This window comes from Sparus aurata, chromosome 22 (genome assembly GCF_900880675.1).
Source record: "Sparus aurata chromosome 22, fSpaAur1.1, whole genome shotgun sequence".
In the NCBI taxonomy this organism is placed as follows: Eukaryota; Metazoa; Chordata; class Actinopteri; order Spariformes; family Sparidae; genus Sparus; species Sparus aurata.
Window position 1 is genome coordinate 6644198 of NC_044208.1, and position 15280 is coordinate 6659477.

The following is a 15280-nucleotide window of genomic DNA, read 5'->3' on the forward strand; positions in this document are numbered from 1 at the left end:
AAATGCCCTACCACACAAGATTATGGATTCTTCCCTTTATCCATATCAGCACCAAAAACTGAAACTGAAATACCAACCAACAGGAGACACAGTGGAGATAAATGTCTTGCAAACAAATCAAACTGCCATTTAATTTAACATTCACCATCCCCAAAAGCTGCTTTACTTCAGCACCATCATCAGGTAAAAAAATCTCTTGACTTTTGGGAAGTCATCCTTGAAATCTGTTTGAACTCAACAATTCATCTGTCTATCACGGTCTATGACTGGCTAACTCAACAGTAGGAGTGTATTACCACCCTGCTGATAAATCGGACTCTTACTGAAACCAGTAAGAGAAGAGCGAAAATATCTTTCCAGTCAAGAAAAGACTCCAATCCTTTGCTCCTCTTTCAATTCAATAAACTCTCCAGTTCTGATATAGCTGATGCTATGGCTGATGCTATAGCAGTGATGCTAACCTTCGGAGGACCTGCCATTGTTGTTTTCAGATGACCAGTAGCATCCTCTGCCAGTTACCACACCCAGCAATGGTTGCTGGAGTCTAATGGAAGAGTTTTCAAAGCTGGCTGTGCAAGTTGATTATTAAAATGTAACTGAAATTAATGGAATCCAATGGCTACCCTGACAGTACAATATCAATCTCAAAACTAATGGAACGCTTTGGAGAATGGTCAGCAGGGACGCATGCACCATTAGCAGTTAATGGGCTAAAACATACAAAGCTTCTCTCTGTTCTCAAGGGGACAGTCGGCTTACAAGACTGTTTTGAAGTGTGGCTAACAAAGCCAAACTTTCCTTGAACCACGTTGAGTACAAGAGTTTCAAAATGACACAGTAACAGTAATGTGCGAGTGATGACCTCAGTTTGCTCCTTCCTCCTGCTGCATTATGCCTCCAAACAGCTGTGGCTGATTCGGACACTAATTTCCCAATCACAACCTCGACCCCGTGATGGTTTTTGTCACTATTTCCCACGCATATATCCGGTGACATAAAGCTGAACTCCGTTGGCAGTCATTGTCACCACTTCGCTTTGAAATTGTCCTCTCTGTGAGGGGAGCATAGTGAGAGATACTGCCTCTCCAAATTAGCCGAAAAACTGAATTAGACAAGTGTGGCCTTTTCATTTCACTGCTTCTTTACCCCGACACATTGGAACACGCGGCTCGCTGACAGACCTGTGTTACTGTGTGTGGGTTAACTCCGGTCGGCGCGTGTGCAGACAGAGTGATGGATGGCCCTATTTCAAGAACTACAGCCAACGCTCACACACAGGGTAAACCGGATGTGGACACAGTTATTCGATGATTACCCACGCAATCGTCAGAAAGACAAAGGGAGGACGAGATGTTCCTAAATCTGAAAAAACACAACTACTGCATGACCCAAATATTACCCAATACCCAAATCTTTTGGGGTGTTGATTACATTTAATTCAGAATGGGATGCAAATTAGCACTTGAGGTTAATCATCAAAATAGTCTATTTCTGTCATTATTTAATGCAGTTGCAGATGTGAAAAAATGGGGGATTCTCCAGACATCCATCTTCCACAGCTCTGGTTGTGGCTGACGGCGGCCTAGAGGGCGACCTCTCGTGTTTTTTAATGTTTTTTCAGTCTAATTTGTTTTCTCTGACATGTTTAGCGAAGCGTAACCCTCCGCAGGCAGCAAATCTCCTGCTGTCTTCATGTGATGAACGTATTAACTATATGTATAATGATGGAACCCGAGTTCCACTGAGGGCATACAGAGCTGCAGTAGCGGGGAAATAAATGACTGGATTAACAGAAACAAAGCTGTTCTCTATTACTGCGTTCACACTGGTCAAAATACCCACTAACACCCGCAAACATCTGGCTTTTGTCTTTAATTTGAATGTGTGCAATCTGCATTCACTCCCGGGTCAATTGACTCTGCAGTATATCGTCTCAGAACACGCACATTTTCTACAAAACAAACAAGAGTGGCAAACTCAACTCTTGGCAATGTGTAAAGAGTTTAAAAAACCCAAGTGTATCCACTAATTTAAGCGTAAAAGTGGGATTATTAAAGTATATACCTCATGGAGCCCAAACAAAACTAGCTCTGATGTGAACTCTTTTTTTATGTTGCAGGACATATTGGGTTGAAAATCCATATGCTGCTCTCTTAATAGATCTGCAGGTTTCTTCACAGGAAGGCATCCAGAACCATCTCAAAAGGTTCATTACACCCCAAATACATGAGCTCCTCTTTATGTCCTAAAGTGCCCTGACACACCAGGCAGACAGTCAACCATTGTTGGGCCATCTGTGAGCATCTGTATCCTTGATTTTCGATGTTGTTGTTGGCACTAGTCGGCCCCTGTCAGCGGCTTTTTGGCAGATTGAGCATGTCATATTGCCGGCACAGCCTGTCTGTGTGCAAAATCACTCACATACGCTGTTTAGCTAAGCGAATCAGTGTAGGAGAAGATAAACAGAAAAAGAAAGTGAAAGCATCTTGCGTCTGTCACTGTAGCATCCAGGATTTCACCCGTTTAGTGCAGTTTCTTCTTATATTTCTCCAGTGTCATTTACAACTCTTTATCAGCCATATTCTTGATTAGAAGTGGCTATATTAAAGAGAGTGGTGCCAAAAAGTGCTGCTTTATCAGTCTGGAGTCTTCCTCATTTTGAATGACAGATACAGAGTTATTTTTACTTAGGAGCTACTTGGCCGTCGGCTACAGTCTTTGTGGTCTGTAGTGCATTTAGTTTTTTAAGGTCAGTTTAGCTCATCTTGGCTCTTAAAGCGAGCCAAGTTTTACTTATGTGAACATAAATCATCTGCTTAATCAAAAGCCTTGCCTTAAAGGTCAGGTTCGGCTCGAACAGACTCATGACATTTGCAAAAGCATCGATCCATAGATATTTTGTCCTGCTGTTAGTATCTATAACATCAGGTCACATTTGGTCAGCCAGCACAAGGATTTTTACGGTTATAGTAATACTCAATACTGTTATAAAAAGTGTGTGTGTTACCTGATTTGGGATGTGCAGGTTGAAGTCTAGTCCACAGACAAACTCTGAGTGGTGTTCCACAGTGTCCAGAGGCTGGTTCCCGCTATAATCCCAGAACCTGCAAACACAAACACAGATATCTGACTTAGATTCCAAAAGTTCCAAAAGAGGTAAAGATCCAAGTTACATTAAAGTAAAAGTGACTCTTTCTTTCATAAAGAGTTAATTTACCATAATGTAAAGTTTCTGAAAAGGAAGGTTCCTTTCAGGGCTATTACCCATAAAACATTGCGTAGGATCCATAATAAAATCCAAAAATAGCGTGCACCAAAAGATATTTAGATTTATAAAATCTGTCGTACGCCCAACAACGTACAGTTTCCTCTCACAAATCCCAAATCAACCTGGAAATGTGCGCACATGGATCCACCTCATATACCACCCTCTACACACCCACATTCATTCCAATTCAGTTCTATTCAAACAATTTATTTACAAGTTTAGTGACGGTGAACACAGACTCCATTATAATTAGGACTCACAATGAGGATATGGAGTGTAACACTGTGTGAGACCTGGTATGTGGTGGTTGTGAAGGTGTATCGGTTAAGCTGACTGGAGAAGTGTGTGTGTGTGTGTGTGTGTGTGTGTGTGTGTGTGTGTGTGTGTAGCAGCCATGGCGCTGTCTCCAGTGCTCTGTGTGACAGCACAGTGGATAGTGTTCACTGCAGCGATTTTATAAACATATAATATATTGAGAGAGTCCTCGATGTCAATGGATTGCAGCCTGCGGAATGCAGGAAATCCTTTGGCTCAGCTGATGTCCAGATCGGGGAGAAAAACATATTAATTTGGTCTCAGCAGCCAAGTCAAGGACAAAATATTGCTTTGGATCTCCCAGCAGCTGGGATACAGTGAAGATTACGTTATATGTTGGTCATGGAAAATTAGCATCAAATTTGGAGTCCAGACAGGGCCATTAAATGTGAATGAGCTTAAGACCAGATCTGATCCTGACGTGTACATTTTGTGTTTCCACAAACAGGAGGCACGAAAATAAACGACACCATGAACAATCTTGCAATAGACCAGTTGTGCAGAGTTGTAACACGAAAAAAAATGCATGCAGAAACTACATACAAGATATCTCGTCATCTAACAGACTTAACTGAAATAAGCACATTAATGTTACTATCTTTGCTCTTTTCTCACTCTTAATGATAATCACTGCTTTCTTTTTATATTTAAAGCCTTGCCTGGAAAGCTACCACGTTATCTACCAGAACTGCATCATTCCTCAGATGGGCTCTATCAGACCCGCTCTACTGACCGGTTCATGATTCATGTTTCACGAGTTCAGTTCGGACTTGGAAAGAGAGAGTGCTTTTAATTTTAGTGCCCCTGATACAGTACAAAGAAATACAATCAATATTCTTATACCCTTAACCATTTCAGAAATTGGATTTTTAAACCTCCCAGCCACTGGTTGTAATTGTTTTAAGTAAATGTACTTCATCACCATTCACATTATTTTAATCATATACATTTTACATTACTGTACTTTTTATGTAACTATTTTATTTTATATATTAAATTATCTGGCATAACTCATGCATGTTTTCTTTGCTTCTGTCAGTATGCCTCCTTGTTATAATTCATACTAGTCTTTGTTTTGTTTCACTAGATATCAGTTTAAATGATGATCTCTCATGTATATATAAAGGTTGACTGATTGATTGATTGATTGATTGATTGATTGATTGATTGATTGATTGATTGATTGATTGATTGAATCTCATGTAGAAAAAAAAAATATATGAGACCAAGTAACCAGGTGTGTGTGGGCGTCTGTCAACTGACTGACTGCTTCTACCTCCCTCTATCAAAAACAAGCACATCACGTTATTACTCGACATTAGAAATCATCTTATCCAGTTATGCATGGGCAGGATTCAACAAGGAGAAGAAGGGAGGCCGATGAGTAAGAGGAAGAGAAGGAGAGATATGCCAAGAGAGGGAGGATTTAAGATATATGGCGAGGAGAGGATGTACAAGAGGCAGCAATCTGGAGAATTTAGACTATGAAAAAAGGATGAGCAAGAAGTCAAAGAAAAGGGAGAGCAAGAGAAGAGAGAGAGAGAGACGAGAAGTGGAAAGAAAAAGCGAGCCAATAAAACACTGCCTCCAGACTCCGGGCAGCAGCGGCCAATCAGACTAATTGAAAGACTGTTTCTCTTCCTGGTCTTGACAGAGTGGCGTGTGCATTTGTGTGTGTGTGTGTGTGTGTGTGTGTGTGCGTGTGTGTGTGTGTGTGTGCGTGTGTGTGTGTGTGTGTGCTCGCCCAAAGCCCTGACACAGCAAACACTCCCTCCAGACTCATCCACTTTGCAAATGTAATTAAATCATTTTCAGAGGGAACACTGCAGCTCCCATTGGGCTCCATTAGGCCTGTATTAATACTGGAACACACACACAAAGACACACACACACACACACACACACACACACACACAATGAGTGATGGCCGTCTGGGGAGAGTCATGCATTGAGAGATATTATATATTGAGTGACCTGTTAGTGTAAATCACTCCTAACACTCACGTTCCCTGGTCATGCATTTACATCTGTACATGTGTTTGTGTGTGTGTATGTGTGTGTGTGTGTGTGTGTGTTCTAAAATACTGCAGTGCAGATGGGTCCACGTTCCTCTTAATGGGGTTCCCTTCTTGACTGTGGCACTGATTGATAACTCAAACTGTCGGAGAAAACAAACAGAAAGTTGGAGGAGAAGTCAACATGTTGGCCGAGAGAAGTTCGGCTTCAGTGCGGCGAAATCCATCAGCGCGTTGAAATGACTGACACGTCGTTTATCCTCGCGGGGGGGATCGGGACGTTGCATATGAGGACAGAAACGATCCAAAAAGGTAACAGGATTCGGCAGCAGGTACAGCCTTCTCTCTTCTCTCTGCGGCCAGTTTCATCTGATGAATCTGATCAGGTGATTGACAGGTGTGTTGTCATTCTGATGACACATTCTGAAGCCTTCCTACACCTGACTGATCTAATGTATTCTGACAAGGCTTTCACTGGTCTTTGTATTCACTAGCGAACTGGAAGTGGAGGAAAATCGTCAAACTATCCAACAAAATCATTTGTAGAATCCAGCTTCTTTTAAAATCATAATCTTTGAAAATCACCTGTTCATTCATGAACTTGGAACTAGTACATGCGTCAAAAGAAAACTTAAGAATCACTTACTGGCATTTTGATTAGCAGTGCCTTCAATTAGGCTTGGGCTAGTATAAGACTTTATCAAATATTGTGATATCTGCAGTCATTCATGATATATTTCACATTATGGAAGGGCGCGATAGTATCTGCAGGATTTTATTTTGAAAAGAAAACCCATGCTGAGCTGTCGTGGCAGTGGAGGCATGTCATACGATATTTGACAAGGTGGGAATGAGACCGGGCTGGTGAAGGTAACTACAGGTGATGTAGCGGTGTGCATGCAGAGCTTTAACATACAGACATGAGGGACTGGGTTTCCAAGAAGAAGGCCAGCTCAACATTTTGGCTTTGAAAATGGTGAGACAAAGGATTTAAATTAAGGCTGGACAGATTATCTGTCTGATTATCGGGGCCGAAATTCAGCTTTCATCTGATTATTCATCCTTGATTTTAGTGTCTAACGGCTGACAAAATAAACTTGTTTAGAAAAATGCCCTTCTTTGGCTCTGATGCAGCATCCTCTCTGTTGTCTTATTCTATGTCCCACTGACAACACTATCTGATTGTTTAAAAGTCACATGGAATGGCCAATCAGCACCAAATACGCTGAATCTGCAAAGTAACTAGTACCTAGATGTATCAAAAAATGGAGCAGAGCGGAAGTATTAAGTAGCAGAGAGGGGAAATACAAGGACCTCAAAATAGTAATCGAGTACACTACTCAGAGTAAATTTAGATTTTTCTGCAAAAAAGCCTACATGTCGTCCATTGCGAGCTAACAAGCTCTGTGGATTATCATTAGTAACCGGGTCATGATTTCTGCAAATACACATTGCTGTCGAGATTTTTCGCCTTTGCTGAGTGCAATCTAGTTCCATCATTTCATCATCATCTCTGCGGCTATTATCTTCAAAACTTGGCAACTCACATTAAAACAACAGATGGATGAATAGAACTACAGGTGAGAGGGAAAATGTATATCTTTGATTTTTAAGGTGAATTGTCCCTTTAATCCAATGAAAGTTGGCTTGCCTGAAAAGCTGCAGCTGAACATTTATGAACATGGTCTCCTCCGTGGTCGCCTTCAGGATGAACTTACATTTTTTTTGCACAGATGGTGTTAAAATATCTCTCCTGTTTTTACACTTTTAATAATAGTGGGATCGTAATCATTTTTAAAGCCTCACGAAGATACCAGAGTAGTCACAGTGCGACTACGAAAACATATAAATACGGAGAAAATAGATATAAGTAAATGTATAACAACAGTGAACAGGGTTTATGTGCTCACTCATTCACAAATATATGCAGGAAGTCAAACCCGAATGCATTCATCACCCGCAGTGCAGAGCAATACGTCTGCAGCGTAATGGAGTGCAACGGAAATAGAAAAATCGGCTAAAATGAATGCATTTCTGTCACAGCGCTCCCATTCAGTGCATTAAGAGCCAGAGTAATAATCCAGCAGCTAAGAGCCACTGTAGCCTTGATTAGCTTTGTAAAATGAGCAACGGCAGTGATTTACTGCCGACTGCAGTTCACATCTCAACGCTGTGAATAAGATGCAGCCGCAGAGGTTCAATCAGGAGATGTAGAAGCAGAATTTACCCTAAATCATCCCATGTTTAGAGCCACTGATGCACAGAACCGTGGTTCACGGTAGAACTGAACTGAACTGATGGTTATTAATCCATTAGTAGAGATGTACCGATCTGAAGTATCAGTAACAGGGCTGATCTGGGGTGAGCTCAAATAAAAAAAACCTCGGCCTGCTGGTGCTGCAGTGCTGCTCTCATTTACAACAATAGGGGTCAATTAAATAGAGATACAAAATGGCTACCAGAGGAAAAAAAAATGGGCTCTTTAAGGTACAAACCACAAAGGTAAAAATAAGTACCTAATATCAAGGGTACAGCTGCTGCACCTTAGAGGGTACTGCCCCACTGACAAGCCAGTGTACCCCTAAAGGTAACCCTCTTTTCTCACAGTGTGCAGTGCAGCATTTCATTGCCCATATGAGTGAAACAGCCCGTCCGCATTCGCAAAAAACAACACTGGTCGATTGTGTAAGGGGGTTATAACCACACATGTTTATGTTAGGGGGACCTCTAGTGGCTGTAGTGAATACGACAGGAGTGAAGGAGGAAGTGACTTGACGCAGTACAAATAGCAAGACTATGTAGGGAGGAGGTTGGTGTGGTAGATGGGTCAAATACAGGACACCTGAAAGTCACATGTTCAGGAGAGGAGACCTGATCCAAACACAAAAGTCACACTGGGAACTTTTGAATTTTTTCACTTTAATTTTTAACATTAAACTTCAAGTTTCCGTAACAAGTGACCTACACTAAATATTTTGTCGAGTTCTGTATAACTCAAAGACTATTATACTCTCTGTATACTCTACACTCTCTGTATCAATTTTGCAGTGATTTAAAAGTAATAATCACTTTTTTATTGCCATTGCCATTGAGCAGATTGTAATGTGATGTGAAAAATTCGACCTTCTTTGTCTCCCTTGGTCTCCTATATAAGCCTGGGGACCATTTGTTCATATTGTTTAAAGGTGCAGTCTGCAAGAATTAGCCACAGATTAAACTCATAGTCAAAACCAATAAGGGGAGCACATCACAAGAGTAACCGCTAACTGCTGCTGACTACAGTTGCCTTTAGCTAGTTAGCTCAGTTAGCCTAATACTCCTATTAGCTGACTCTTTTATGCCTGGACTGGGACCTCAGAGCAACGAGGGAGTGATTTAATGTTTCAAAGTAAAATTCTTACATATTGCAGCTTTAGAGGTAGATTCAGTAGGGTTTGTGGCAGGATCCTAAACACACCACAAAGACAGTTGATTGTTGAGTCTCATTCCCAGGATGTCAAATAGCCACATTTTGGGTTGGGAAAGCGTCCCGAGCAGCAACAAAGTGAGAAAATAGTCGTTGTGTCGTCTTGCTACGCCTGCCATACGTGATGTGCACTGATAGGTAGTAATTGGTCTTGTGATGTTGGGAAGGTGGCGTGCAATGACGCCACTTAAAAATAATCCGTATTTCCCCTCAAATTCATCAAACTAAAGTACAGGCCTGTTGAAAAGTTGTAGGAGGAGAAAGTTCTGATATTTGGGTTCACATGAGGGGGGACATCAAAAGTTGTCAGAGAAATACAGAAGAGTAAAGTACAAATACCTGAAACAAGCATTTGTACTTCATTAGCTACTTACCACCTTTGCTTAATATAAAAAGATTCAGATCAGAGCCAGAAAACATGATCTCTGACTCCCTATCAATTTGCCACTGTATGCAACAATTTTCATGAATGGGTTGAGTCATTTTTTAAGTAACTATGCCAAACATTCAAAGGTTCCAGCCTCTCAGTTTAATATCATTGTATCACCTTCGCCTCAATATTATACAGGAAACTGTTTGTCAGTCGATTCATGTGAAATCAAATTGTCATGTTTTTTTGGTGAGTGAATTTCAAAAAAACACCTGTGTGGAAGAGAAAGTCTGTCTCCTGACTCCTTTTCAAAAAGGCAGGCGTCAGACTGATGTGATTACAGGTTTAGATGACGTCCATGTGTGAGTGTGTGGATGAGTGTGTGTGCATTAAACCAGATGACTGTCCCAGTTAGACAAATACACCATGTTAGTTGTACAAATGAGGCCTGCGCTGTCTTTTGTCCGGAGTTTCCATGGTAGGTAATTATTTAGCTTCTATTGTGCTTCATTCTGTGGAGGCCTCCATTCACCTGTTGGTTTTGTGTGTGTGTGTGTGGGTGTGTGTGTGTGTGTGTGTGTGTGTGTGTGTGTGTGTGTGTGTGTGTGTGTGTGTGTGTCTCACTATTACTATGAAACTCATTAAGTCACAGCGGACTGAAAGAAAAAGAGAGAGTGGGGGCATGAGAGGATACGAGGACACAAAAGAAAGCCAGAAAACGTTTAGAACAAGAGAGAAGTGACTGAAAACAAAGGTAGATATGTAAAGGGAGTGATTCCAATATCACTGACGCTTTTTAATCCAAACAGGAAATTAATGTGAAGAGTCACACAGACACACAGAGCGTTGTGAAGCAGTGACCATGTTATCTGGGGCAAACATGACACGTCTGACCTGCTGTTAAAAAGCACCACGTCACTCATGAGTCTCAGTTTTATACTAAATACTACCTCTGACTTCTTTGGAGTGAGTGTCAACCTTTATAAATTGATGATCATCTTTCTATCCTGTCATTTCTTTTAATAACTTGACATAACTTTTTTTTATCTCTTTCTTATTCCTCTCATGCGGTGTCTTTTTCTTACCGCCCTTTGTTGCAATTTATTTGTTAATTGTTGAATTTTTTATTATGGTTTATTCTTTTTACTGCTCCTAATCTTTTTCTCGGCTCTTAATTCCTCTGATGTGATGTCGTCCTCTTTTCGCTTTTCACTGATTTTATTCTTTAATTTATCTCTTCATTTGCATTGCTTTTTGTGATTTTGCCTGTTTTGTAGCTATTTATTCCTTAAACTTGTAATTACTCAATCTGACATTTTGTGTTTTAACTCACCTTAGACTCGTGTTTGGCTTGACTATTGAGTGTTTGTTTTGTAATATCGTCTTACTGAGATTCCTGTCTTTTGCATTTCTGTCAAAGCACTTTTTAAACTTTGTGTTTTTTAATGGTGCTATAGAAATAGCATAAAAGTTTTTTTATCATTTGACAAGTGTCTTAAATTCTTAAATAGTCGAGGCTGGAAAAATGTAGCTCTACCATCACAAGCAGGTATGACAGAACACAAATTAATAAGAAAGCAGAGTTAATGTGAGTTAATGCCTGAAAATGAATTTAGTCTAGTCCGGTATCTCTGACTGCAGAACAACCTACAGTAATTGGGAGGCTGTGTTAAACATGAACAGATATATATTTTGCAGATCATTTTTGAGACACTGTAGCTCAGTGGGTAGAGCTGCTGGACTAGTGATCGGAAGGTCACTGGTTCAGATCCCGGCTCCCCTGGGGTGGAACTGAGCTACACGCCAAAGTATCCTTGAGCAAGATACTAAACCCCCAAATTGCTCCTGATGCGCAGTTGGCAACCTGTGTGGCAGCCACTGCCATCAGTAAGGGTCCTGCAATGAGCTGGTGACTCGTTCAGGGTGTGCCCTGGCCTTCGCCCACAGTCACTGGATTTGGCCCCAGTAACCTCCCCTGAAAAAAGGGGAGATAAAAACATCTCCGCAACCCTCACGGAAAAAGCAGAAAAGAAAACGGAATTTTTGAGACATACAGTCAGGTCCATAAATATTGGGACATCGACACAATTCTCTTCTTTTTGGCTCTATACACCACAACAATGGATTTGAAATGAAACATAAGCTTCAATTTGAGGGCATTTACATCCAAATCAGGTGAACGGTGTAGGAATTACAACAGTTTCTATATGTGCCTCCCACTTTTTAGGGGACCAAAAGTAATTGGACAATTGACTCAAACGCTATTTCATGGACAGGTGTGGGCTATTCCCTCGTTATCCCATCATTTAAGCAGGTAAAAGGTCTGGAGTTGATTCCAGGTGTGACACTTGCATTTGGAATCTGTTGCTGTTACCTCTCAAGATGAGATCCAAGGAGCTGTCACTGTCAGTGAAGCAAGCCATCATTAGGCTGAAAAATCAAAACAAACCCATCAGAGAAATAGCAAAAACATTTGGTGTGGCCAAATCAACTGTTTGGAACATTCTTCAAAAGAAAGAATGCACCGGTGAGCTCAGCAACACCAAAAGACCTGGAAGACCACGGAAAACATCTGTGGTGGACGACAGAAGAATTCTTTCCCTGGTGAAGAAAAACCCCTTCATAACAGTTGGCCAGATCAACAACACTCTCCAGGAGGTAGGTGTATGTGTTTCAAAGTCCACAATCAAAAGGAAACTTCACCAGAGTGAATACAGAGGGTTCACCACAAGATGTGAATCATTGGTGAGCCTCAAAAGCAGGAAGACTAGATTAGAATTTGCCAAACACCTAAAAAAGCCTTTACACTTCTGGAAGAACATCCTATGGACGGATGAGACCACGATCAACTTGTACCACAGTGATGGGAAGAGAAGAGTGTGGAGAAGGAAAGGAACTGCTCATGATCCAAAACATACCACCTCATCAGTGAAGCATGGTACATGGCATGTATGGCTGCCAGTGGAACTGGTTCCCTTGTATTTATTGATGATGTAACTGCTGACAAAAGCAGCAGGAGGAATTCTGAAGTGTTTCGAGGAAAATTATCTGCTCATATTCAGCCAAATGCTTCAGAACTAATAGGACGGCGCTTTACAGTGCAGATGGACAATGATCCAAAGCATACTGCAAAAGCCACCAAAGAGTTTTTCAAGTCAAACAAGTGGAATGTTATGCAATGGTCAAGTCAATCACCTGACCTGAATCCGACTGAGCATGCATTTCACTTGCTGAAGACCAAACTGAAGGGAAAATGCCCCAAGAACAAGCAGGAGCCGAAGACCGTTGCAGTAGAGGCCTGGCAGAGCATCACCAGGGATGAAACCCAGCGTCTGGTGATGTTAATGCCTTCCTGACTTCAGGCTGTAATTGACTGCAAAGGATTTGCAACCAAGTATTAAACATTGAAAGTTTGATTTATTATTGTTTAGTTTGTCCCATTACTTTTGGTCCCTTAAAAAGTGGGAATCAGATCTGGAAACTGTTGTAATTCCTACACCGTTCACCTGATTTGGATGTAAACACCCTCAAATTAAAGCTGAAAGTCTGCAGTTAAAGCACATCTTGTTTGTTTCATTTCAGATCCATTGTAGTGGTGTATCGAGCCAAAAAGAAGAAAATTGTGTCGATGTCCCAATATTTATGGACCTGACTGTACTCACTTGAAAACAGTACTCTCATCAACTTTATTGTTTTATGTTGCATTATTTAACAGAATGGCATGAAAATTGAAGCGATGCAGGTGGAAAATTAATGATATTCAGTCAGAAATAACTATGTTTTATAATGTGTGTGTGCAGCCGATCTGCTACTACCATACAGCATACAGTACATCTCTAGTCACACAGCTGCCTACACGTCGGTTCTGCAACAAACCAGGACAATCTGACGCAGTATTTCTATAAGAGGGAAGGAGTAGCTTGAATGCTGAATTCACAAGATGGAACTGTAATGCAAATGCAAGGGCAGGATCGTGTTTTATCCGTGTAACGCATCCAAACAGAGAGGTCCTTTTAATTCCAGGGATAAATTGGGTCTGGTACACAACAGAGCTGCTCTGAGAGGCTGCACTTCAGCATGCTAACATGCTCAACATGAAAAAAAAAACATCAAACAACATGTTAACCAGGGGTAATTTCCACCATTGTCAGTTAATTTAGTGTGCTACTCAGCAGTTAACGTATGGTAATGTCATTAGCTTTGAAGGTATTTGGTCACAAATCAGAGTACTGGACAAACTTTCCAAAATTAAGATTAACAAATATATACACAGAAAATTCCATGGAAATCGATAATATAGTTGAGATATCTCAGTCTGGAGTGCTGGTCCCGACTAGCTTGGAAAAACAAATTACAACTTTTATAAAATATATTTAAATAAATGTAAATGGATTGTGCAGCCTCAGCAGACGTGTGCTCTTGTACTTCACTTCGTGGCAGGAATTGTCTCTGTTTTATTGTCTTTCTGTGCCGCTGCTCATGACATTTGCCAGCTCATTACATTTGAGTTTCCTTCGAAAAATGCAGCTCACGGCCCCGTAACATAAAAGATCAGATGGGGTCGAGGATCATTGATAAATCAAAATCTAAATGACATCAATGAATCAGAGGAACTGCTGATGATGTGATCATGAACTTCAACATGACAGAGGGAGGCGTCACGACTAAATAAACAGAGAGGAGAGGAGCAGCGGGTGGTGAGCGGAAACAAGGTATGAAAAAGGATTAATACTCTGTGTGTACTTTCATATGGGGACATAGAGGAGTGTGTGCTCAGATGTATTTGCATGTGAGTGTATTGTGTGTGTGTATTCATGCCTTCTTTCTTCATGTGTGCAGGTGGATTAGATCTGTGTTTGTACGTGTTGCAACCAGTGTTTAAACACACAGGAAGGGCCTGTATAAGCAGGTGTGTGTGAGCGGACCGAGTGCTGAACACACTGACAGGTGGATGTGCGAGCGCTCAGATTTAAGATGTTTAATACGCGATGATCCGCGGCTACATTTGTACATGTGGAACTTGGAAAACTATGGTGTATCTGACATGACCATGTTGCTCCAGGAGCATTGTATGAACAGTGTCGAAAACTAAATTGGAAACAAGCTGTTGTGGCTGAGCGGGCTGCATGCACAACTCTGTGATTCTTATCCTATTATCCCCTTATTTGGTTAGGGTTGTCCTTACAGAGTGCACACCCGCACAGAGTTTAAAAGCCTGCAACTTCCCTCCATTTAGTTAGAACTGAAGAAGCCTCTTGGATGAGAGGTGAAACAAGTCCAGTTTCCTATGATACAGCACTTTGAATTACCATGACCTGGATGACTGAGAACCTTCATCAACATCCCATGATGAAGAGGTTTGCACAAAACTGTGTAGCTTTGTTAGTCTAAAACACACAGACTTTGTTGAATTTGTTATTTATTTCCTTATATTTTAATTGTTTTTGCGTTCTATATGCATGTTCCTGACTGTTGAAATAATTAGCATTCATTTATTATGCACCGGACACCAAGGCAAATTCCTTCCTCTAAAAAAGTAGTGTTATTTTAGTGTCCACTATTGCACTGAAATTTGTGTAAATACTGTTAACTTTGTAATAAATGTCAGAACATGTAAGGCTGTTTTTGTTGACAATAACTGAAATGAAACATTTCGACCTGCTGGAAAGGATTTTGTGCTGGGTTGTTTAGTATGCCTGCTCACAGACCTGTGTTTGTTCCACCAGTAGCGCGAGTTGTGTACGTCCAAAAGTTTTATTTAGCTCTCATTGTGTAACAAAAGAATGTAACAACCGAAGAACAGTGAACATATAAATCAATATATATATATATATTTCGGTCATTGC

The 15280-nt window shown here is 40.9% G+C and overlaps 1 protein-coding gene across 3 annotated transcripts in view; it reads right to left on the bottom strand.

Annotated features, from left to right (window-relative positions):
* The window catches only part of pex7 (peroxisomal biogenesis factor 7), a 63892-nt gene that overhangs the window by 17176 nt on the left and 31436 nt on the right, over window positions 1-15280 (bottom strand). For all 3 annotated transcript variants that reach the window (XM_030404276.1, XM_030404278.1, XM_030404279.1), the window contains exon 10: window positions 3008-3104. In XM_030404276.1, the coding sequence (XP_030260136.1) occupies window positions 3008-3104 (97 nt within the window). The remainder of the gene's footprint in view (window positions 1-3007; window positions 3105-15280) is intronic.